At 55.1% G+C, this 25511-nt stretch overlaps 3 protein-coding genes across 3 annotated transcripts; all 3 read left to right on the top strand.

Moving 5' to 3' along the window:
• Positions 1 to 3352: 3352 nt before the first annotated feature.
• RSB1_2 (phospholipid-translocating ATPase rsb1) lies at positions 3353 to 4516 on the top strand (the record flags this gene model as incomplete). The annotated part of the gene is made up of 3 exons (XM_066781628.1): positions 3353 to 3663; positions 3719 to 4107; positions 4200 to 4516. The coding sequence occupies 3 exons, from the start codon at positions 3353 to 3355 to the stop codon at positions 4514 to 4516; spliced, it is 1017 nt and encodes a 338-aa protein (XP_066627911.1).
• Positions 4517 to 10185: 5669 nt separating this feature from the next.
• Positions 10186 to 12409, top strand: SLS55_010238 (uncharacterized protein; the record flags this gene model as incomplete). The annotated part of the gene is made up of 4 exons (XM_066781627.1): positions 10186 to 10232; positions 10618 to 11412; positions 11779 to 11972; positions 12393 to 12409. The coding sequence occupies 4 exons, from the start codon at positions 10186 to 10188 to the stop codon at positions 12407 to 12409; spliced, it is 1053 nt and encodes a 350-aa protein (XP_066627910.1).
• An 8106-nt stretch (positions 12410 to 20515) lies between these two features.
• On the top strand, positions 20516 to 22183 carry SLS55_010237 (uncharacterized protein; the record flags this gene model as incomplete). The annotated part of the gene is made up of 1 exon (XM_066781626.1): positions 20516 to 22183. The coding sequence occupies one exon, from the start codon at positions 20516 to 20518 to the stop codon at positions 22181 to 22183; it is 1668 nt and encodes a 555-aa protein (XP_066627909.1).
• Between the last annotated feature and the right edge of the window lie 3328 nt (positions 22184 to 25511).

The raw sequence follows: 25511 nt of genomic DNA, 5'->3' as shown, positions 1-25511 counted from the left end.
CAGCAGTGGTTTGAAGTGCTCTCGGCGCCTGCGCGACGAGAGCAGCTGCAGCAGCTGAACCGGACCCGAAGCAGCAGCAATGTCAGCCATTGCCGCAGCCGCAGCCGCAGCCATAGCCCCCTCCCGCAGCAGCCACCGACGGGTCATCATCAGCCGCATCCGTCTTCATCGTCGACCAGTTCGTCGTCTTACTTGCAGCCATCGTCCCACGTAGTAGCAGAGCCGCTGCCAATGAGCATGGACTTCACGCCATCCGCAGCCGCAGCCGACCGGCACCACCAGCAGTCATCGCACCACCATCACCCCTTGGGGGCCATGTCGTTTCCGCCCCCATCGTCGGATGATGCTGCTGCTGCCTCGCAGCAGTCGCTGTTGCCTGATTTCCCGCTCGATTTCTTGATGGGCGAGGGCAACGGCACTGGTTCCGGCGCGCACGGATGCGGAGGCAATGGCGATTGGCTGTACCCCCATGCCAATGGCGGGACTGATTGGCTAATCTGAAATTTTTTTCCTTTTGTGTGGAGTTTTTTGGTGTTTTTGGGGGCGGTCAGATCATGACGCGCGGCCGGGAAGACGCGTGACATATCCGCGGTGGGTACATAAAAGGCTGGGGATTTGTGGGGTTTGGGAAATCGGGATGCATGGCAGGCGTGAGGTCTTGTGGGAGGTGTGCGATGGCGTTGCGTATATAATGTGTTGATGTATGATGATGATGAGCTCTTGGTGGGTGGTACATACATACAGCGATGAGTTGTAGATTGGTGGAGTGGTGCGCTTGTTTATACATTGTTTATTTTGGCTTATTTCGCTTGTTTGAACAGAACCTGGCGGTCGCGTTATTGTTCATCTACAGAGCTCTTGCATATGGAGATGGAGAATCGCAAAGTCGCTTTGCGTTCAATTGCAGGTTCGAAAATTCCTCGCTCAAGACGGAAAGAAGAGACGGGGGGAGGCTGAAGAAAGAGATGGCACCACAGCACCATACGACAGAATGATTTGCTTACACGCAGTGGACCCCGGCCGCACCCACCCATTCAACCGGGCAGCCAAGCGAAGGAAAACATTCCTCCGTTCGCTTCGCTTATCGACGCGGGTTCTTCCGGTATCCCGGTTTTCCGTTCTTCCTCTTTTCCAGGTGGTAGGTAGATGACCAACCAACCAACCAACCCCCACACGGCCAGACCGGCCGTCCGTCTCTTGTCGGATTTCCCTCGCGCTCACTCTCGTTTGCTTTTTGCTTTTTTTCCACTCGTGCCTCGGCGTTTCCCTTCCGCCCGGGAATTCCGTTCCTGCGACCGTTCGCGCTGTGCAATCGAGAGGTGGGAAAACTCGATCGGCACCGGGAAAGCGGTGGAGGAGGGGGGAGAAGAAAAAAAAATTGCCAGCCCCGCCGATCACCCCCTGCACAACTCTTCTTCTTGTTCTTGGCGCATTCGCTCCGCCAGCGGCGAGTGACATAAGTCGTCAGTCAGTCAACCAGCCAACCTCTGAATAGGTAGCCGGTCGTTTGGCAAGGAAGCCCGCGCCTCCAACTCATGCACGTGCTTGTTACATTCGCCTTGGCTCAGCTTGCCCGTACATACGTACGTAAATAGGTGCACGTAAAGCGGCTGGAGAGCTTGGCATCTTTTTGTGGCCGTGATGTAGTAGCGTGTGCGTGCAATGGAAGATGATCACTACATGCGCGCGGTTGCCTTGTTTCTTTTTTTGTTTTTTTGTTTTTTTCACTTTGCTTGACTCGGACCGATTGGCATGGCGGTTGTCGGCTGTCGGTTATGGGGGGAGAACTCAACTTTCGCTGCGATAGTGGCGGGTGGGCGGGCACACTGGAGCGCTGCTGGTATGTCCCCCCCAAAGAAAAGGAGGGCGGGCGTATGCGTGGGCGGCAGACATGCGGGAAAGTCGAAGGACGAACCGGGAACGAATTCAAAAGACGGAAGGGGGAAATCAAACTTCCTCTTCTCGTGGCAAGGCAATTAGGGAAACAATTGATGCAAAGAAAGTCCGTTCCCCACTACCGACTGCCCCCCTTGCGCGGTTCGTCATGCTCATCGCGCGCATGTCTGTAGGAGGCTGCGAAATTACCTAGTGTTTCGTTGTTGATGCCAATGCTTCCGGTCGTTGGCTCCATTGCTTCTTCGCTGCGGGAACGGCGGCGGTAGGCGAGGTGTGGAAAACCACCGCCGCTGCTGAAACTGGCACGGGCGGAGCGAGCGGAGCGGAGAAAGGTGGGAGGGTTGTCCGTGGAGCGTGCAATTGGTGGAGCGGGAAAGCGGCACAGTTGCGTTGCGGCGCGGAGTGGCGATCGACTTCCCGTTGGTGATGGTGTGGGCGTGTGGGGAGCAACAGGGCGTGTGGACTGGCGGGCGTTTCTGGGCGAAGCGACAGGAGCGACAAGCTTTGGCGGGCGCAGCGCGGCGCAGAGGGTTTCTTTATTTGTTGTTCTGATCGCTGCTCGGGACGTCATCGTGCATGCTACTCCTACTCCGAGTCCGACTCCGATTGCAAGTAGATGACTAGTGCAGTGTTGGGTTTCAAGGCGGGCGGGCGCTTGGCTTGGCGCGGCGGGGCGGGGGCGCAGCAAAGAGAAGGTTTGCGTCGCCCTCCCAGCGACGGAAGACACTCTACAGCTTCTTTACGCGTAGGTCTCCGCATGAACTGCGAGATCTGCGCTGTACGAACGCCCGCAATCCACTCTGAACGGGTGGTGGACCTGGTGGCTGAAACTAAAAAAGAATGCGACGGATCGGGCCGTGTTTTCTGGCGGTCGGCAAAGGCACTGGCTGGCGAGTGCGAGCGCGGATGCGAGAGCGGACCGACGCCAAGAGACGGGCAAGACAAGCAGCCAGGCAGCTGTGTCCGACCGTTCGACAATTGCGCCCCAGCTGCAAGCCGTAGCGGACTAGTGTCACTCGCTTTCGCTGCTTTTGCTCTACACAGCCCTCTGATTACCGCGTCTGTCGACGGAGCGGACGCGCTGTAAAGCTCGACCCCCACAAAACCCTATCGGTCGGAGTGGGTCAGCGCCAAGCTCCGTGTCCGACCGTGTCTACGCATGTGCAAACACAGCCGCACTTCCTTTTTCGCAACCCTCACCTTTCTTGGCAGTTGATACCAGCCATGCGACGTTTTTCGTATAACAATCCTACCCGTCGCTGTCTGCCTGGTGTTTTACTCATCCAATATCACCACTCGCTCCCGCCAGCTTCAGTCTCCGAGCCTCTTACTCCATCTGGCAATCACTTCTTTCCCTTCCCATCACCAAAAAATCGGAAACCAGCAAAGCTAGCGGAACAGCATCAACACCGTACCCAGGACCATTTCAGGCCCCTCTCTTTTTCACTCGCCCATCATGACTCAATCCAACTTCACCATCCCCGGTGTCAACATGAGTGACCCCAACTTCGACCCGGGTGATTACTGCACGCTGGACACTTGCCCTCTCGACCTGGCACACTTCACATACGTCCCCACATTCGCCGGAAACCTCGCCTACCTAGCCATCCTCGGTGTGCTTCTGATTCTCCAAGTCGGTCTTGCCATCCGCTACAAGACATGGTCGTTTCTGGTCGGCATGTTCGGCGGCACCGTGCTTGAGATTGTCGGCTACGTTGGCAGACTGCAGATGCACTACAACCCATTCACCTTCAACCCGTTCCTCATGTAAGCCTTCTCTCTCTCCTCCCGTTTACGCCAGTGCTAACCGCAAACGCACTAGCCAACTTATCTGCCTCACCATCGGCCCCGCCTTCCTCAGCGCCGCCATCTATATCTGCCTCGGCCGCATCATCGTCGCTTACTCACCGAACATCTCTCGCTTTGCACCCAAGACCTACACCATCATCTTCGTCCTCTGCGATCTGCTCTCGCTCGTCCTACAAGCGGCCGGCGGCGCCATCACGGCGACCGCCGACCGCGACGAGCCCGACAAGAACCAGATGGGCATCGACATCATGATTGCGGGTCTGTCATCGCAGGTCGCAAGCTTGGCGATCTTCATGGCACTGTGCATCGAGTACGGGTTCCGCGTGCGGAGGCATGCTGGGGAGTTGGATGTCGGGTTTGCCGCGCTCAGGAGGCGGTTCGCGTTCAAGGCGTTCATGTTTGGTGAGTTTGTTGTCCCTCTCCCATCCCTCGTTCCACTTTTGTTGCGAATCTGAGTAGCACGACGTGACGTTTGCTAACGACCATCTCACCAGCCATCGCCGCCGCAACCGTCCTCATCTTCATCCGCTGCGTCTTCCGCGTCTTGGAGCTGAAGGAAGGCTTCAACGGCGAGCTCGCCAACGACGAGCTGATGTTCATGATCTTCGAGGGCCCCATGATCATCGGTGCCGTGCTCGTTCTCACCGTCTTTCACCCCGGTCTGGCGTTCGCGGGGCGCTGGGCGGAGGCGAAGCCGGGGAAGGCGGGAAAGACGGCAAATGATGAGACGCTTGAGATGGAGAGGGTTAGGGCGAAGGTGCAGGAGAGCATGTCGAGCGTTGATCTGGCTGGGAGCGGGCCGAGTCGTTAATCGGCTTCTCCCTCTCTCCCTCTCTCCCTCTCACACTCTCGCTCTCTCTCTCTCTCTCTAAGGCTTTTCGGTCGGTGGTTGGACGTCTGCGGATGGGCAGTGAGTATTGGAGACTTGTGCGGCATGCTGGCTGCTTTTATGAGGTTACGGGTTTGGGTCTTATTATTATCTGGGATTGTGAATATGCAAAAACTCTAGACATGGCGTTCGGTCGTAGCAGAAGGAATCTTGTCGAGGCAATACCAATACCATACTTTCCTGTTTTATTATACTGTCTTTCGTGGCTTACTCTTACTTCCACTAGTTAGCAATATTTTACCGTACTTTCCTCGCCGTGCATTTATCACTCTCACTTTCTTGATCAGCTTGAGCCATTTAGGACAATAGTACATCCCATATTGACGGCCTGCAAGCACTGCACAACTTTGTATAGGTTTTAGCCTGTGCCCACGACACGTTGACCTTGGTATCTACGGCCATCAAGTTGTGCACCCAATACCCTAGCACAGCAAATCGTGGCACCGCAGCCAGTTTCCCAATCCGTCAACCGAGCCGGTGCAAGTGGACGGATAATCACCTTATCTCTGACCAAGCCGGTAAATGGCTGTAGATAAGCGGCGAAATCGTTCCGCTCTTCGTGCGTCTACCGCCAAGACGGATCGGCCCCATGTTGGTGCAGCGGGGCGGATTCTGCCTGGCTGCTGCTAGGTGTCCGTATTTGCGATCCTTCGGCTTATGTTCCATCCTTCCAGAACCTCGCCTAGAAAGGTGGTATCGCAGCCTTGCAGCCGAGGAGCGGGAAGGATGCGGTTGCAGGATCTACGGATCCCACGGCTACGGTACCTGTTGGCTTTAGTGCTCACTATCCTTGCCAGAAATCCGTTGAGGAGTATCTCGAGCGGTCTTTACCATATCTCCGTTTTCTCCGGCAGTCAAACGCGGTTTTTGCGTCGGGGTTGGAAATATCAAAATGCTGAACATCCTTGTTCGGAGTAATATGTCAGCACCGCGCACATGCTGGATTTGACAGTCAGGTTCTGCCACTTACATTGTTCTAAGCATTGCATTCGCTAAGGAAAGCCATAGATGACTCTATTTGTCATTTCCTTTTTTTTTTTTTTTTTTGTGGGAGGGGGCGGGGAAGGGGATGTTTTGTTCTCAGGCTTCAACGAGGTCTACACGGAGGCATGATGCAACAAACAAAATCCGCGTTTTGACATGTTCGTCCCCGAATTATTTACATGGATGTTATCAGTGCGTGGAAACCAGTACAAGTATTGAGGGCAAGCTAGATTGATTTACGCAGTCTAAGTCTTTTCAAGTTCGATTTCAGAGCAAGCAACTGCGACAAAATATAAGATGAATAACTGTAGAATTCAAATCGGCTGTCCCGACCACCACTACCATATGAACAATGAGCATGCGTAAACTCCGGTCCATCCAGATCTCCGATCCCCGTGCCGTATACCCTTTAATCCCAAACCCCACCCATGATATCAAAGCGCAATCCAGCAAAATCAGTGAAAGAAAACCCAAGGACTCCCCCCTCTCATCCACCAAGCCGCGCCAGCCGCAGCAGCACCAACAGGCTTCAGAACAGCCTGCCGGACCGTAGACCCAACAGCCCTCCACCACCGGCCCAACGCATACTCCCCACCCCCCGCACCCGCCGCCGCCCCAACATGCGGAAACGGCTCCACCGGCACCTTCCTCCCCAAGAACTCACACAACGGGCCCCATCCCTCACTCACACTAAACTCCAACAGCCTCTCCGCAGGCACCATCTCCCTCACCTCTTCATAATGATCCAAGAACGCCTCGCGCTCCCCCCTCGGCGCCAGGAGCGGCCGCAAAAAGCGCTCGAACCGTCGAAACTTGATCCACGGGCCCGCCGTCCGCGCGAGGTCCCACGGACTCCGCGGCACCCAGTCGAAGCTGCGCCAGTCCAGCGACGAGTCCACCATCTGGTGGTGGTGCAGCGTGTAGCGCGCCCACGCGTCGGCGTCGCAGCGCGTCAGCACGACCTTGGCGCGCGGGAACGCCGCGATCAGGTCGCTCGCGAGGAAGGCGCTGGGCGCGTCGATGCAGGCCGTGTGGCCCGCGAGGAGCTTGGCGTATTCCGTGTGTGTGAACAATGGCCCGTCGTCGAGGTATCGCGCTCGCAGCGCTTCTTCCCAGTATGCGTAGTGCGAGGGGTGCGCGTCGAGAGTCGCGGGCGAGTAGCAGGTGTAGTCGAGCAAGGTGAGGGCGTGGCGGAGCGAGGTGAGCCCCGTGCGGGGCAGGCCGAGGACGAGGAGTTGGATTTCGGAAGGTGAGGGGGGGCTGGGGAGCTGGTCGATGAGGCGGTTGGGTGTCGGCCATGGCGGGGAGTCGGTGGCGACCTCGAGGTAGTCGAGGTCGTCTTGGTCCGGGCAGAAGATGCACATTGGCTCAGCGGATGGTGATGATGCGCGGGAGGGCGCGGTGGGCGTTGAAGACGCGGCGCTGGGTGGGGAGGGTGCGGTAGACGGGGAGCAGGAAGGCTCTCACTGAGGCGAGCAGTGTGGCGAACATGTGTGATGGTGATGATGACGATGATAGTAGAGGTGAAGATGAGTGGTTGGATGGGTGGGAAGCACCACGTAGCCTTATAATGACGCGTGGGTTCTGCAGATGGAGTGCAGGATGAAACACGGAGGTGGAGAAGATCCAACGCTGCCGGTGGAATACAACCCAACACCGTTAGCAAGTGACTGAAGTGGTCAAGGTCGCAATGGTCGCGTGAGTGCGGTGTTTCGCGGGGTTCGGCAGGAAATTCGAGGTTGCAGCGGACAGCAACATCGATCCGACATCTGATTGTGGCTGCCGTAGTGGCCCAAGCGAAAAACTCCGTCCGCGGTTGCCGTGGTGCGGCTCAAGCCGGCTGATTGGTGGTCGGGACGAGTGGGGTCGACGTGATTGGGGCCAAGTCCCACGTGAATTTCCTATTGTGGCTAGCCCTACCTATTTCGGGCTCGGCCAACACCCCACCGTCCGTCCGGTCATCATCAACACAAGAGAGCAACAATCCGTCGCCATCCGGTACTGGACTGCGTTGTCTGTAACTTTGTTCGTCGCCGACGATGCGATTGATGCGATTCTTCCTTTGCATTGCCATCGCGCGGCATTAACAGCTGCCGATTTGTCACTCTGCTGCCTTGATCATGCTGCGCTGTATCCCTTCTGAATCCTGAACTTGCAACCGATTGGCTGTGTTACGCCTTTTTCCTCTCTACCGACTGCATCGGGATGTCCACTGGAATCGTGGGCGGCGATAACCCTGTCTTGACCAGTCGGTCAACGAGGCCAACATTTCCCCAAAAGAGTTCTCCACACCACAGCTCGCGCCACTATTCAACAGGGAGTCTAGATTCAGCGTGCTGACCAGATCCAGAACACCATCGGATACCCGGCCGGCTTTCCGGAGCCTCGGTCACCGTCCGAGTCCGTTCATCACGGTCACGAGACAAATAGTTCAAGCCTGAGATAATGCATGCAGAGCTTACAGCTGTGAGCTGTGATTTTGCCAGAGTGACGATTCTTAGTTTTAGGATAGATATGATTCGTGATAGCTGTGGGCAGAATGACATTTCCCAAGTCCGGGTTCATCCCAGTTGTTCTTTGGGATGCTGACTGGATAACGTCGTAGTGGATGTTCTCTGCGCCGTGCGTTTAACAGCGAACGCCGTGTGTCCATTTTGAATAGCTGAGATTGAAGGACATGATCAACCCTGCGATCATACTTCCATGTTATGGGCCATCTCTCGTGAGAGAACCTGGCCCCCATGACGACAGATTAGCTAGAGAGAACTCGTTAATCTGTGAAAGTCTGCTCGGTAGAGCCGAGGGAGCGGATAGGGCGAGAAAACACACACTACAATAACTGTCCAGAAGGACCACTATTGATGCAGCAGAAAACATGAGAACTGCAGTTGGCAAGAAAGTCCTCTGAATTGACTGAACGAGCGGAGGTTTGCTGGCACCAGAGGCTGTAGTAGGGAGCGAGTAATCGAATTGAAAAATCCAGCCCGGAAGTGAAAATACTGATATGGGCCATAGAGCGGTGATGCAATTCTAACCGTAATGAGTAATTATATTGCTACTGATGTTTGAGCTGAATAATTACTACACTCATAGCCCATTCTTTGGAAAGGTCAAGCTCCAGCCGGTTTCCTTACACCTCAGCTTCATCCAAGCTTACAGTACAAAGAGACAATCACATCCATTTCGGAAGATGTGCAAGCTTTCTAAGCTTTCGTATTTGCATTTGCCTGCTTTACGTCTACGCTCTGTTGCTTCCCCCACTCTTCCGCATACCGTACGCCAAAACAGTGCTCAAACAAAACACGACCTTCCTCCAGGGTCATATTTGCGGCCTCCGGGAAGCAAAAGATGACGAAGGCCCAGCCGAGAAAACACAAAGCGGCATAGAAGCAGAAGGTGCGAGATGGGGTGATCCCTTCCGTCATGGAGAGGAAGGTCGAGCTGACAATGATGTTTGGGCCCCTGCAGACATATCGCATTAGTTGGCAATCGACCAAAACATCGTAGCAGGATGCGGAAGCCGACAATGTCAGAAATCGTCGAAGAGTAATACATCAGCGTATCAAGATGACGGAGCGTGTGGGGGATAGTGAGTGGGTAGGTGTCTCCATGGCTATATAGGTGAAGGTCCGGATAGAGTGTCAGCATTAGGAATCCGGGGTTGCGGGGAGGCCAATGGCAGATAAGCACCATTACTCTGCTCGGGCCGAGCGTTGCTGCACGGACGGAAGGCCAGCACTACGCTAAGACTTTTGGGTAAAGTCTACCGCGTAGAAGGTTTCCAGCTGCAGTAGTAAAGGGAGTCAAAATGCACCGCATCCTATAGCCGTATCATGAGCCCTGCAGGACCCGCAAGTTCAGATGAACGGAATAAGACTTGGGCTCTGCACCTACGCCCCCGAAACCCTCGCTCATGGCTCTGCTGTCTTGGCAGGCTGTTGTCCACACGGGCTGGAGCGGCCGTACCCAACGTCATATCAAGACGACCATTAGCATGTCTTACCAAGGCACGTCACTGTTTGAGATTTCATTGTTGAGGTACTGACGTGTCGAGTAGTCTCGTATGGCATGTAAAACTATATTTGATTTCCGCAGACGCACAACTACCGGGGCACTCTGAGCGGAGTTGGGTGGTGACGCCGGCATAGGATCTTGAACCGCATCGCTAGGGGAGTACAGTTGGGTTGAGGTTAAACAGCGGCGGAACGTCAACTTTGGTGCACGCTTGCACGTGGTATTGCGCCCTCCGCTACATGAAGCCCGTTTCGCGACACTAGCCCCCTTCGAAGGTGAAAGGAACCGCGATCGAGGCTGGGATGGGATCCGTTAGAGTGGGAGCGGGACGGTTTCCTAGTCCCGCCGCGCCATCACAGTGCAGCGATGACGAGACACCTAGTCTGCTTCGTCCGATACCCTTACGTCCAATGACATCCGCCCTTCGCTCCAGGCGCCAATGAGCGTCGCCAGCCCAAGACGTGTTTGTGGAGCTGGCCGATCGCCATCGCGGAGTCGACTCCGGCAGCCAGTTCGCAAGGGCCCAAGCTACAAAAGCAGGGCCGTGGCCGTTCCGCCTGGCCGCCCGTTCCCTGCATCCGCTCCAACAAGCCATGGCCACAATGCGCCAACCGTCGCAAGACACCGTCTCCTCAGCCGAGTCAGCTGACCATGGCGGAAGAGCCGCATCGGCATCCGGCCACCACCACCACCCCACCCGCGCCCGCCGCAACCCCATTGCCGCCCAGGCCTGCGAGACGTGCCGCGCCCGCAAAACCCGCTGCAGCGAAACCCGGCCGCGATGCGGGCTGTGCGAACGGCTGGATCTGCGGTGCGTGTACCGCGAGCCGCGGCCGACCAAGTGAGTGCGACGCGAGAGTCACGAGAGTTGCATGACACTCCTATCCTGACCGAATCTTGCTCCTACTGCCTCGGCCAGTGCGCCAGAGCAGGGACGGAGGAGAGCGCGCAAGTAAGAGCATGGAAAAGAGCGGGCACAGAAACACATATTGACCAGCTGGGCCCTGCACCCCACGCACGCACAGGAAAGACAAGACCGCCGAAACGCTGCTGGCCGCGGTGCAGCGCATCGACGGCAAGCTCGACCGCATCCTGGAGGCGCAGCAGTCGCCGCCGTGGAACGAAGCCAGCGAGACGCTGACGGTGCCGGACCCCATGCTCGTGGACGCGGCGGCGGGCATCCAGCGGCAGCAGCAATATCGGCGGCCGTCCCACGCGCCCGACGAGTCGGAGCTGCGCGGCGCGTTGTCGGTGTTCCCGTGGCCGGCAGTGAAGGCGCTGCTGGTCAACGGCGACGGCGCCGCCACGGCCGACCTGCAGGGCATCCTGGCCGAGGGCTCGGGCTGGCTGCTGCGCCACGAGATGCTGAGCGGCCCCGCCGGCGCCCTGCCGTGCGACTCGTTCCTGTCCGGCTCCAACGTGCACGTCGTCCGCGCCGACCGCGAGCAGTCCCGCATCGTCTTCCCGTCCCTTACGCCCGCCATCATGGACCGCTACGCCCGCGCCTACTTCGCGTCCTACAACTTGATCTACCCTGTCCTCGACCGCGAGAGTTTTATTCATGGCGCGCTGCCCGTCGTCCAGAGACATGGCTTTGCGGAGGGGTGCCTGGAGAGTCTTCTGGCGCTGTTGGTGTTCGCGCTGGGGGCGCTGGCCTGCGAGGGCGTGGACGGGAAGCCGCTTGCAGAAGGGAGCGGGATCCGTGGGGGCACGGCTGAACGACCGCCGGCATTGGGCATCTTCAACGAGGCGAGGGGGAGGGCCGGGTTTGTGCTGGGCTCGTGTACGCTGGAAAATGCCCAGGCAATGATTTTGATGGCGTGAGTATCTCCGTGAAGCTCCTGAGAGAGCTCATGTGCTGATGCCTGCTAGCATCTTTTACGAGTCCTGTTCGAAACACCTCGTGAGGCCCTTTTCGGTGCAAAAACCTGGCCGAGGCTGACCGGTTGTCTAGGAGCACTGGCGTTTGACCATGACAGCCGCGGAATCTCTGAAGTCGGTTTTGCGGTGGGTCGAGTATGCTTCTTATACCCGATACTTTACTAAGCGTTTTCGCCAGAATCGAGCGTGCTTGGGACTCCCACGGGATCGACATGATCCGACGAGTCTACTGGACGTGCAACGTCATCGAATCGTACGAGAAAACCGCATCCCGCCTATCCACCAGCTGTACTGACGCACACCAGCTGGTACTACCTAGATCTGAACCTCCCTCGAAGCGACGCAGTCGGCTTCCAAGACTTCATCGCCCTCCCCGACTTCGACGACCACCGCGACTTCGAAGGCGACCCAGCCATCGAAAAGAAATACCGCTACAGCTTCCTCAGCATGGTCTCGCTCCGCCGGCTAATCCACCGCGCCTTCGACGAGCTCTACGGCCGTGAGCCCCCGCACTCCCCCCTTCCCCTCAATCCCAGCCCGTTAACCCCTCTCAGCAGGCAAAACCCGCACCGACGGCGCCACCATCGCCGACCAAACCCTCGTCATCGCCGAGCTCCTCCACCAACTCGACGGGTGGCGCACAATGCTGCCCCCAGAGCTACGCTGGGACGACAGCGCGCGCGCGTCCTACGCGTCCGTCGCCGCGGACACCGAAGCGGCGACCGCGTCATCAACCGCGCCTTCCCCCGTCCACGTCGACATCCTGCTGGCCCAGCTGCGCTGCCGGTACTACTACGCGCGCTTCACCATCCTGCGGCCGTACCTGTGGCGCGCGCTGCACGCGCCCCCCGGGGCGCTGGCGCTCGGCCCCGCCGCCGTGCTTGACGGTTTTGTTGGCGCTGTGGACGCTATGCTGCAGTGGCCTGTCGCGTATGAGCCGGTTGCGGGGAAGAAGAGGTTGATTCCGAATATGTTTGCGTGGAGTCAGAGCTTTTTGATGTTTTTGCTCGTGTTGAGGGTTGTGCGCGCGAATAAGGTGCTCATGGCGCTTTGTGAGGAGCGGTTGGGGGAGGGGAGGGTGGAGGAGAGTGTCGTCGTGATGGTGGGGTGGTTGAGGGATACGAGGAGGTTGGATGGGGTCGCGGAGTGGGCGTGGAGGACGCTGGAGGGGATGTATGGGTTGGAGGAGTGAAAGAGGGGTTGGGTCGGGGCGTGGGATGGGATGGGATGGGATGGGATACCCGTTTTGGTGTTCGGCTTTTGTTTTGTTCTTTCGTGGAGGTTGCCTGTGGGGGTCGAGGTGGGGATAATGAGATCGCAAATGTTATCTTCTTTCTGGCTGTCTTTGGGAAAGAAATGGGGGGGGGGGGGTGTCTTGCTTCACCAGGCTATGATACATATTTCTATAATGTTACTTCACCTCGCTTGAACGAGCTGCCGAGAAAGGGGTAAAGAAAGATTCTCATTGGCAAATACCTCGCATATGTGTCCTAGTGTCTACGTCAAGTGCTGAAGTGGGGAAGCTATATATGGTACACTTTCCAGATGCAGAAGCCTCGACGCTTTGCAAGCCGACTATGACCCTTCAAAGAGCCATTTTGGTGAATTCACATGCCTCAGGACCAATGACGAAAGAGAAAAGAAGGGGAAAAGAGTAATAATAATCCTCTAGAGCGAAGCACAACCAACATGACCAGAAATAGACTAGGTGTCATTAGCGCAAAACAACCACCTTCTTCTTTGGATGATGACTCTCCCATACTTCTTTATCCATAGACCCAACGGTAATGCGCTCTGCGAAAGAGCCCGAGTCATCCCACTGAATGACCAGAAAATGTCGAAGATGCCAATCGTTCCCCAAATTTTCATCCCCTTCCTTGTAAGGGTCGGTTGGAACTTTCCCGCTCGCGATGAGTATAAATTCGCGTCTATCTGTATATCCGAAAACTTCTGGGCCATACTGTGGGAAAGAAATAGTGCCGCAACAACTTCCAGCAGGGCTGTGAACCATCCACTCGATTTCAGATCCTTTCCAACCTTTGGGCTCAACACGAAAACTGTGAGCTGGAACCGTCCAAACCGATAGGCGCAAGGCGAGAAGGTTCGTGGTGAGGGTGGTACTCTCATTCGATATTCGGTTTGAGCCACTAGCGGTTGCGTTTGCTCTTTTAGATGATCTGAGAACCGTAATCTCAGACTTTAACCATCCCACGCGTACAGGCTCGCCAAAGATGGTTGGACCGTAACGCACGTGGTAACTATGCCCTGCCCAGCTCCAGCTTGGAAAGTTCCAGTTTCTCCGATGTACGAGGCATTCCCAAAGCAAAGCAGCATGGAGCATTGGCTCTGGCAATCCGCAGAGTAGCTCACCACCAAAACGATGGTTAAGAACCCCAAGAAAGCCCATAGCGGCATTGAGTGCATCTCTTTCATCCGTCATGGATCTTTGCGTGTAGGTTTTCACGAGAGATGCATATGCGGCGAAACCTTCGCTCCAAGTTCTTGGTGTATGGTCCGTTTCTTCCAGAAGTCCTACCTGGAAACTAAGCCGTTGGGTGGTATGGTATCTGATGTCACTTGTGACTGACTCGGAAGGCCCGCACGGCAGTGGTTTGAAGTCGTTATCAGAACAACAAAAGTACACACCGCTGCGTGCGAAGATGATCCGTCTCCTTGACAACCAACACTCTTGGTATGTCCAGGCCCGTGTATCGAAAATAGGGCATGAGAGATCTGGGGAAACTGATACGACGGACTTGCGTATTCTTCTCGGGGTGTAATAGCTTGGAGAGATACTGAAAGGATGAAGGCCTGGAAGTTGGCAATCGGCATCGCTGGTACTCAGGGCTGTGATTGTTGCTACTGATTTGCTGAATATGATGTCCATTTCTGCAATTTGACTGTGTTTCTCGGCGCTGTTTTGATCAATACACCTGTGGGATGGTTAATAGCGGGCTGATATCCTGGGCTAGTCCTTACATGGAACTTACAGAGCATCTACCCAAAGATATATCTCTTTCAGTTTTCGAGTCACTTCGATGGCGTCTCTTACTGTCGATGAAATCTTGAGCTTAGGGTGCTTCAGGGAACCAGCTTCATACAGATTCGCGCGCGGGATATCTGATGGCGAAAGCGGCGTCTTGCCACCCCAAACATAGCTCAGGGTAAAGTACCTCCAGTCTGTGGTACCTTTCCGCAGTGAGTAGTCTTCGACATCAATCAAGGTAAGACTGATTGGCTGTTGGTATCTTGGAAGCCCCTCAAGATGTTTGTGATGATGCTTCGACTCGCAGTGACGGATTCGTCTCCGAACATTCCGGAAGTTGGCACCACGGAGGTCCGTAGATTGAAATTGAACTTCTGTGTTCGGTACAGAGTCCTCCCAAACCCGTGTGTGGATCTCAGGAGCCCCATCACAAAGGATTACCATGGTGCCCCTCGCACTTTCAAGGTCCGGGTAGCAAGCCGGTATGCCTCTGACCTGTGCATTGTCTCGGACGTTAAAGTCAATGTAGTCCGAAATTAGCTTGCAGCTTGCGCAGCAGCTTCTGCGCTTCCGTATGTTTCCCAGTTTGTCAATTTTAAAGCTCCACTTATTTCTTCTTCGCCGTAAACCTGGTCTGATCTTGTAAGGGACAGTGTCGAAAAGCCCAAGTTTCCGACAGTTCCCACAAATAGAGTCTGGATGAGGCGGAGTCATTGCTGATTGAGGAGAGAGGCATACGAAAAACCTCTTGTGCTGAGAAAACGACGGGAAACTGGTAGGCTGTTGCACAGTTGGAAAGCGGGTGCACAAAAGGAATGCGGGGCGAACGCGCATCTTTATCAGAGGCGGCCTCGGCCTCCGCCGCGAGCGGGGGCTAAGAATTCAATTCAGCCTGATCATGTCTGTATGACGCGATTGTCGCATGGCGTGACAACGTGGCTGTGAGCTGTCAGCCCCCAACGCCGCTGATTCGATCAGGAATTTTGGCATCACTGCCGTATGGCCCAATCTTGGAGGGGTACAGCCAGAAGTGTCAAGCTTAGGTGCTGCAGATTGGTTCGCTAATCCTCCTTCTCTGCAAGTCAGCGCCGAGCCTCGTGATGCTTCGTATCTCTAGCCAATTGCATCGAGCCCGTCTACAAGGCTTCAGCCTCGCTGCGCATGGTCACATTGCCTACCGATAAGGATGTTGCATTTAAAGCCTTTCTAATATTAAAGCAGACTTCGACTGGTGTGTTGAGAAGCTACGTAGAAAGCGTGTCACAACGGGTCCATCTTGATTACATGTACAGTCTCCCTTTGATCAGTATCCTGACCGTGATGACAAATATACCGAACGGAGAATAACCGACACCCGATATCTTGTTGACGATCTCGCCACGGCCATCTGCGGAATAGACGAGGATGTTTGCGGCAAAAAGGCTCTGCGAAATGGTGTAGTGCAGCGCGATGCTAAAGCCCAGCAGAGGGACTACAAATTTATACGGTAGTTGTAAGTAGTACGTGCTTCTCTGCTCGCCACATGGCCTGGTTACACGGAGGCCTTTGCGCTCATGGGCGTATGAGGCCCATTCGGAAGAAAATGCCATGACTGACATGTAGCGGTTGAGGAGGAGGTATGTCATGGACAAAGCAAGCTGCGGCAAGTTGGCGATTACAACTAGGGAGACGATGTTGCTTCGCGAATAGGCGTTCAAGAGGCACTGGGGAAGGATGGAGCCAAAGCCCAATGCTCTGATGGTTGACCATGATGAATCTAGCCCCGTGTTTGCTAGTCTGTTGACTGAAGAGATGAAAAACACACTGGACAGACAGAGGTATGCTAGAGGTCTGTTGATACTCGTCAGTCATGGTAAATGCAATTAGGTTTGGGGACAGACATGAATGGCGCATAATTCCACTCCTGATGAAAATGTGCTGAGATCCATCTTGTCGGGTGGTCCTGCGGGCGATATGGTCTAGGTCCCGGTGTACGGCCCTCTATCTGGAACTCACCAATTCGTAGCAGAGTCTTTAAGTCCGAGCCGCTCGCCAGACATCTCCCTTTGAATGATTCATCTCGCCTCTCGAGGAATGACGAGACGGCATCACCGATGGTAGCCAGTGTCGGAGTGTTGAGCTTCTAGAGTGTTATGCCCATTGCCACGAGTTTCGCAACATTTGCAACTATGACGGTGATGAGCAAGGAAAAATTGAAGTTGATGCAATAATTGGTCGGCGGTGCTTTCTCGAGGAGATAGTTCTTGATTGTCGTCCCTCCGACAACCTAGTCTTGACCTTTCGTGACGTTCTTTCTCAGGCAGTCTGGATTGCAGTGGGGATCGATACTGTTGAGACATATCCACGAATACGACGGCAGGGATTCGGGAGAAGAGAAGTTGGCCCAGATAATAGAAGAGTTTGTTTGAACCTTTCCATCAGCAATAAGAAGAACGTTGCGGTACTTACTTTGGAACTGTGAGCTGTAGGTCGCTATGCATTTTTCATTTCCCATAGTGGTAAGCTTAGAATTATTCTGAAGGACAGATATGGCCGAATTTGTTGCAGACGAGCTGAATGGCGCCCTAGTAGTAAAGTCCTGAGTCACAACGGCCACGTGGTATTGAGTTGCAGTCACGGAAGAGAAGACAACTGAGTTGTACCTACTGGGAAGTCAGTTACTGGCCCTTAATAGATTTCCCGCAGGACTCACAGGAGATGGAACGGCACCGAAGATAGCGCCAGCACAGTCCAGAGCCAACATCACTTCCTGTCGACACATGTGAAATTTCTCCAGGAGTGTATACCAATAGCCACCCATTGGCCACGTTTGTGAACTCTTTCAACCTCATCACGAGTTGGCGAGAGAAGGACCTGCATGGTATAGTTGCTGGCACTCAGCAGGAGGCTTCCAGTGACATTGATAGCGAGATGGGACACTGTTGCAATTCTCTTCGTGGTCTGGCAGTCGCCTTCGAGCATCACAGCTTGTCCGTCGGAAGAGTCGAATGTCATGGACGCCCAGACCAGAATGCCAACATTGATGATTAGAACGGCTGTTACGACGCCAATATTCAAGGCAAGCGTTCCCCGCCACCCGGTGAGCTTTTGGAGAACGGACGTCGATCTTAGTTGACTGTGCTCCTCTGGCGCGAAAAGAGCCGCTGTCTCTTTTGTGGCATCTTCGGACATCTCGACGTTGTTAGACTCATGAGTCGAGGGGACTGTAGTGGTATATAATGACGACATTCTGTGGCTGTACAATACAAGTGTAGGACAAGCCAAGGGCCAGAAAGAGCGCCCTGTATCTTCTTCAGTAGGAGCTACCAACCCTTCGTTTGTTGCATGGACCGTTGAATCCGGGGCGGTCGGGCTTTCACAGAAGAATAGGCTATTTTGGCGTGTGGAGTATAGAGGTCGTGATGGATTCTGTGACGCGCAGATCACACGATAAAGTATGGGAGAAAGTATCTTACGGTGTGTTACGGGGTCTTTCGGGGGGAGGGAAGATCTTGCTCTGCTGAGAGATCGACGTCATCCTAAGCAAGGACTGCATGTTCAGCCTTGGTGGTGCTTAACCAACCAGAGCGGTAAGACACCCACACACCCCTAACCCTTAATAAGAATGACGTAGTGAAGTAAGCACTCGCTGTAGCCTAACTAAAGCATAAGCTAAGTCGTTAGAAGCTTGTAGTGTTTTTATTTAGTGCCACCAATCGGACAGATATATCGCATTTCTCTGATGAAGCATTTTCTCAATTTCGCTTACGTCCAAGATGTGAGCAGGATCATGCAGCTCGCAGGCGGACTTCCGTGCCACTTGACCTGTGGGGTGGAGAGCAGCAAGCACGTGGCTCCTCGGAACGCACGTGGAAACGTGCGGATCCATACAGTCTAGACCGTCTGGAATGCGGTGCAACGTTGCCCCGCCCATTGCTGAGTGAGCTTCAGCTGCTGACAGAACGCCTTCCAGACCGAGTCTCGAGCGCAAGGGTGGCCACAACTCGCTGCAAGGCAACCTGCAGGCTGAGCATTCTACGTTACTAGACACGCAGGCTTGAAATTTCGAAATACGTTGATCGTGAGAAATGACACGTTGTTCCACCAGCCACGCATCCGCCAAGAAAAAAATATTCCAATGCGCTTGTTGGTGGCCTCAATCCCTAAGGATGCTGCCAGGGCTTTTACAGGGATAAGCAGAGGGTAACAGCTTCTATTGAACACGCTGCAGGACCGGGATCAACCTATTCCACAGCTTCGACATGGCAAAAGTAGGTGAGCGAGCGCGCGGCCTAGGACAGACAGACGGTGGGGAATGGCGGTGGACGGTCAAGGCGGGCGGGTAGCCAGTCTCCGAACCAATGACAGGAGACACTGGCAAGGAACAGAGGAACAAGGCAATTAACCACGACTTGGGTCTGCCACGTTTTTCTGGCACGTGGGCAAATGTGTGGAGCGGCTAAGATTTGGATTCTTTTCCACCCGACTCTTGAATCGGCATACTGCCATTTCGTACATCTTCACCTGGGTTTTTGTGGCTTCAAAAAGTCCGGGAAACTATTTACCACGATACGCTCATGTGGATCCGAGCTCATGCACCTGTCTTCTTTCTGGCAACTCGTAGGCGGGAGACAGTACCGGAGCTTCTTGCCGCCCTTCAGCTTGGAGGTCCAGGGTGTTGTGCTGTGCCTTCGCAATGCCCGGCGACTCAGCTATACGCTCCATCTCACCATTCCTCTTCATCACCTTTCGGCCATACAGACATCCAGCAATGAAAACGAGCCCAACAAGGGTGATGCACCCAATCAAAATCCCTGCCACGGCACCGTCAGACAGATCCGCAGCTGACGACTGTTGTGTCTGCGATGCTGCGGGAGACGACGACTGTCCTGTTGCTGTTGCGGTAGCGCCGGAGCTGCGTTGCGTCGAGGATACGAGAGACGTTGAGGTCGACGGCGCGGCTGTGCTGCTTGCCTTGCTGCATTGGCTCGTGACGGAAGTGACCCTCTTTGCCCAGACTTCTGATGTGGCCAAGCCTACCCCTACAGGAGAGCATGCAAAACCGCCGGCTGTGTTGTCATTTGCGTAAACGACTACTCCGCCGTATCCGCTTTGGCAACACCATCCGCCAACTTTAAGAGTCCCGTCGGCTCCCCAGAACGACCATGAATCATCGGCACACGGTCGAAGTGAAGACAAATATGTTAGCAAGCAAAGAGGAGTATTTCTGCTTAAAACTTAAAAACTGGAGATTTCCTTATAAACCTTAGTTTAAGGAGGTCTTCTAAGGACAGACCTGGCGAACTATGCTATTCTATCTTTAAGGGGAGGGCGGAAGTCACTACACCGTTACTGCAGGTAAGCTGATTGTCCCACTGATTGGGAGTTGCTTTATCATATAGAAGGTAGCTCGGTTTCGGTTTCGTATCTCGGGTAATGTATGCAAGGTTCAAGCTCACGGTGAGTATGCCTGAGTCTCGGCGTTATCGGCCATTAGAGAGTGTACCTTTTCTCTCTTATAATAAGAAATGCGAGATGCATTTTATAAGAGCAGACTGGAGATGAAACAAAGACTTCATTGTACATTCAAGTCTTCTTAAACGGCTCGAAACTCTGGATTGGAGGCGCACAGCAATGGAGTATCTGGGGGTGGCGCTCGGCAAAGAGGCACTAAAGCCGAATCACCGAGCCCTCAAACCTCGGCCAACATATAAGCTGTCCACAAACCGCCTACCGCCCCTCTCAAATCAAACATCGTCTCCTCTAGTGGACAGACACCATGACGCGGCAAGAGCTGATCCCGACTTACCGAGAGCCCGGTTCCATGGGACACCGCTGGCCGAACACCCTTTTCCGTGCCCGCGCTGCGCATCCAGTGGCACGAGTTGAAAGTAGGCAAGTCTAAGTTGCGTGTTTGGTTGCGTGGACGATTGAAACATCTCTCCATCGGGCAAGAAGGTTTCGACAGGCTCATTGTATAAGAGCACAGTCGAGTTCGCATCCAAGCAGAATGTAGCAGCATAGCCCGCCGCACGCGCGCTCGCTTCAACCCAGACGCCAGAAACACTCTTTTCACCATGGGCTTCTTCCCCCTCCTTGCCGGACTCATTGCAGTCCCCGCCCTCGCAGCCGGCGCAAGCCTCCCACGGACGGCATCCCAGTACCCCACGGTCAACACCACCCACGGCTACGTCCGCGGCGCAGGCTCCGAATACCGGGACGGCGTCACTGTCTACAAAGGCATCCCCTTCGCCGCACCCCCAACCGGCTCCAACCGGTGGAAAGCCCCCTCCGCGCCCTCGCCCTGGACCGACGTCCTCGAAGCCACGGAATTCGGGCCCCAATGCGCCCAATCCATCTCCTCAGCCGGCATCTTCTCCACCGGCAAGAACACCACCAGCGAAGACTGCCTCTACCTCAACGTGTGGCACCCTTCCTCCACCTCTCCCTCCGACCTCTCATCCGCTTCACTCCCCGTCTACGTCTGGATCTACGGCGGCCGCTTCTCGGGCGGCTCGGGCGACGTCAAAACGTACGACGGCTCCGGCCTCGCGAGCAAAGACATCGTCGTGGTAACCCTCAACTACCGCCTCGGCGCCTTCGGCTTCCTCGCGCACCCCGACCTCTCCGCCGAGGCGGGCGCGCACAACGCGTCGGGCAACTACGGCCTGCTCGACCAGCAGGCCGCGCTGCGCTGGGTGCGCGACAACATCGCGAACTTCGGCGGCAACCCAAACCAGGTCACCGTCGGCGGGCAGTCGGCGGGCTCCGCCAGCGCGCTCGACATGATGTGGAGCCCGCTGTCGCGAGGCTTGGTGCACGGCGTCATCGCGGAGAGCGGGGCGCGGGGGCCGCACGATCCCGTCACCGGCGGCGCCGCCACGAGCTACCGCGAGAAGACCGCTGCCGAGGCCGCCGGCGTGGAGTTTCTGCAGACGATGAACGTGTCGTCGGTGGACGAGCTGCGGGACGTGTCGATGGACGCGCTGATCGCGCAGGGCAACGGGATGGACACGACGTTCGTCGGCACCGCGTTCGAGAACGTGACGGCCGCGTTCATGGAGCCGCCCGTGTGGCGGCCCGTGGTCGACGGCTACGTGCTCCCGCACGGCTACGGCGACGCGCTCGCGCTGGGCGACCATGCCGACATACCCGTCCTGACCGGCAACAACAGGGACGAGTCGGGGGCGTCGACGACGACGGCGGTGTCCGCGGCTGACTACAACACCGACTACGGCGCCATGTTCCGGAACTTCTCGAGCGAGTTCTTTGGCTTGTATCCGGGCGCCAACGAGACGCAGGCAAGCGCGAGCAGCGATGCGCTGTTCCGCGACCTCAGCCGCGTGGGCACGTGGCAGTGGAGCGTCGACTGGGCGAAGGGCGGCGCGAAGAGCAGTGTCTACACGTACTACTTCACCCATGCCCCGCCGGAGAATGAGGAGGCCGGGGCGTATCACGGCGCCGAGCTGTGGTACGCGATGAACAATATTCCGTACGCTGCGTACGACAATGCTACGTGGTCGGCCGAGGACTATGAGATCGAGACCAAGATGGCGGGGTATTGGGCCAACTTCATCAAGACCGGTGACCCGAATGGTGGCAATCTGACGCGCTGGGAGCCCTCGACAGAGGGAAAGAAGGAGACTATGTGGTTGGGTGATAAGTGGGGTGCGGGTCCGATTTCTGAGCAGGCAGAGCGCATCAGCTTCCTTGAGAGCTGGCTCTCTACCTTGCATCAGTGGTAAGACGACGGACTTCGTTCTTCTGTGTCGGGCATGGTGGCGTAGCTCTCGTGCTAGATATACATAAACTACGATTGATTTTGGAGTAGATATCACTCCGCTTACCTTGCATCTAAAGATCTGTTGCCATATCCAAATAAGCTTAAGACGGTATAAGGGCCTATTGACTCTTGCTCCACGTTATGATTTTCTAAGATGCTCAAGGGTCCTAAGCTAGTTAGAGAACAGATGGGGCCTACTATGCAAAAGAGTGCTATGGAGAGCATGAATTAAAGCACTCAAAAAGCAACGCCGTGTAGATCTTCGATACTACAGCAACAAACTTTTGCAGCTAACTAGTGAAGCTCATCACATTTCACCATTCCAGTCATTATTGTGTACATCAGCTCGACGTTGGCTAATTGAACTCGGCGGACTCTCTCAGATAATAGCTATCCACACATATCTCTTTAGTCAATGCAAAAGAGTTCATCTTTTGTGCCTGATCAACCCCAAACCAAAGTGGAGAGCAGGCCAACGCTGTGTTGCGGCAGGGTTGGAAGTCTATTACTGCATAAGCATCGAAGTCAAATTATTCCCGACAAAGACTGGTATTTGGTCATCATGCAACACATTCCATTTTCAGAACCCACCGACCTCCCCCTCCAACAAATTTTCAATGATCTGAAATAGCATCGTCGTCTTCCTTTCAATATTGACTCTCGACTGAGTGTTGAAGGGAGCAAACCTGTCTGGATGCCAGTACGTTCTCTCCTCTCTTAGAACCTTGACATAGTCATCACCGCACGCGCGATACAATCGTTCCAAGGTGTGCCTGCACCACGTCAACGCCTCCCTCGTGCAGCTCGGCTCAAGACAGGGCCGCGCGGGAGGATCAGGAAACACCGTTATGTGGCGCCTCTCCTCGCCTTGAGGCCTCCGTTCCTTCCACTTGGAAAATGCCGCACGGTCTTGAGCTCGGTGCTGCTGACGAGCGTAGTCGCGGCGCTTCCTTTCTTGCTCTTGCCCATCACGCTTCTGCTGTTCTGCTTATTCCCTTCTTCTCCTTTCTTGCTCTCGTTGCCGCTCCCTCTCTTGTGTCCTTCGTCTCTCCTCCACCACCTCATGCAGGAGCCGTTCCTGATCTTCTCTTTGCTGGCGTTCTCTCGCTTCGGCCTCAGATATCCTCCGCTGTTTCCTCCGCTGAGATCGCTCGTACTCTACGAAACAGTGGTGACCAAGAGGGATGGTGAGGCTGATTGTGAAGGACAGGCCCAAGACCACAATGGCAATTTTCTGAACGATGTTGAAGTCCATGCTGAGCCCTTCAACAACTCTGGGGGAAAAGAAGCCACCAGACAGCAAGGCCAGCGCTTCCCGCTCGCGCCGCCGGTGTATGATCTGTCGCCGCAAGAGTGTGTGCGCTCAGTGGCCGGGAGGTAGCGAGATGATTTCAGAACGAACTGATGGTGAAGCAGGATGATCGATAGGTGAAGGCTGCTGCTGGTGCTTTATAGCACCACCTGGTAGCAAACTACGCTAGTCCTAATCGATCTACATGAAGCAAACAACCCGCCGTAGCCTCATAAAGGGAGGTCTGCTTGGCCTGCCGGTCACGAACGAATCCGCTTAGCGAGTAGTTGTGAGCTGATCTGTCGTTTCTGCCCTCGATAGACTACGATGGGCGCCGGTAATCGTGTCGTTGACAAGGCGGCGGCGTTTTCGATGCGTTGCAGTGCGTCTGCGATGGGCTTCTCATAGCCCAGAGCTGACCGCCTGCCGCTGGTAGGGGCACCGGGGATATCTGCGTTATGCGGGTGTCGGTTTGTGGTTGGTGGACCAGTGTTTCTGCCGTAGGCTCGCTAGAGAGGCGGTGGGGTCGTAGGTTTCTTTGTGGGAGATGCGGTTTGTGGCTCGTACACCAAGCCAAGGTGTGGATGCGTGGAGGTAGAGGAGGTGGAGGTGCATGTGGGAGAGTTGGGGGAAAGGCCACGAAAGCAGGAGTTCAGCAACTGAAGCCTCTGTCAGAGTTTTATCCCTTGTGAAACCAGTAGAAATTCGAATCGCACACCCCGCAGCTAAGGCACGTTAGGACAGAAGGCGAGTTACTACTGGTGATATAGTCGAAGCTGATGGATATGTGTGATATCATCAGCTAATATGGTCTTATATGAAAGTGTTTTTGGTCTCGTTATGGAGTGAAACGGGAACAGTGAAAGGAGTACCTTGTTCACTTTGGAAAATAGTAGTCTTTGCTCATTGGCTCGGTTGGAACTGGAATAGGTCGTACGCGAGGTGGCGCAGCAGGAGAGGCTGGACCTTCGCGTGGCTCTGCCAGTGCTGTCACACCATTAGTCTTCTCAACTGAATAACCTACAGTGGCGATAAGAGCTTTGGCCGATGCGTTGTCGGCATCCTATGATGGCGAAGCGGTAAGTTTATATTTTACATATGTTTCCAAAAACAAGTCAGGCTTCATGCTCTGTGCTTCGCGTGGTCATTCCTTATTTTTAGAGAATTCGGCCTGTGTTTCATTTTCTGATTATGACTGGCAGGCTAGGCAGGCCTCCCTTTGTGTGAGGCTACGGCGGGTTGTTTGCTTCATGTAGATCGATTAGGACTAGCGTAGTTTGCTACCAGGTGGTATATAGCACCACCAGCAGCCTTCACCTATCGATCATCCTGCTTCACCATCAATGGCTTACATAACGGATACAGTTCCAGTCAATTATGAAAACAAAAATGTGTGCTTGTAAATGCGCCACGTCAGACTCAGCAGCATCTGGTCACATGCCAAAGAGCAATCGCTCTTTATTGGCTTGGTCGCCACAGCACGCCCCACGTGGGCAAGTGGCACAGCAAGGAGCACTACTTTTCTCCCGGCGGTCCGGCCACGACATGTACCAGCCAGCAACGGCTTTGAGCGGACAGCTATGTTTTTACGAGTTGCACCCTCTCGTCCTGCCATCAACCCAGGTCATGATATCTTCTGTAATAGTTCTGCATGCTATTGAGGCGCGCTCCCAAAAGCCTGTCAAGACTCTATATCATTGGCTGCCTCGTCTTGCGTTGCAGCCGAGGGATGAGGTGGCGCAACGAGAAGCGAATCTCGAGGCTGGCCTCGGTTAAAGGGAGGGATCCCAAAGGCTTGTACGACAATAAGCAGACACAGCCCCCACGGCCGCTACGGTTGCGTCCTCACACCTTTCAGTGATTTTGGCCACGAAAATTTGCACTAGTTGAGGCAAGCGGCCTGTCGACTCTGTTGGACGACGTCATTTGCGAATTCGCGCATCAAAGTGGTTATGCGCGTATTCTCCTCGTCGAGGCCCGCTTAGAACGTCGTTAGGCA

The sequence above is a fragment of the Diplodia seriata genome, assembly GCF_021436955.1.
Source record: "Diplodia seriata strain FDS-637 chromosome Unknown scaffold_12, whole genome shotgun sequence".
Taxonomy (NCBI): Eukaryota; Fungi; Ascomycota; class Dothideomycetes; order Botryosphaeriales; family Botryosphaeriaceae; genus Diplodia; species Diplodia seriata.
This window is presented reverse-complemented; position numbering and strand designations above follow the sequence as displayed.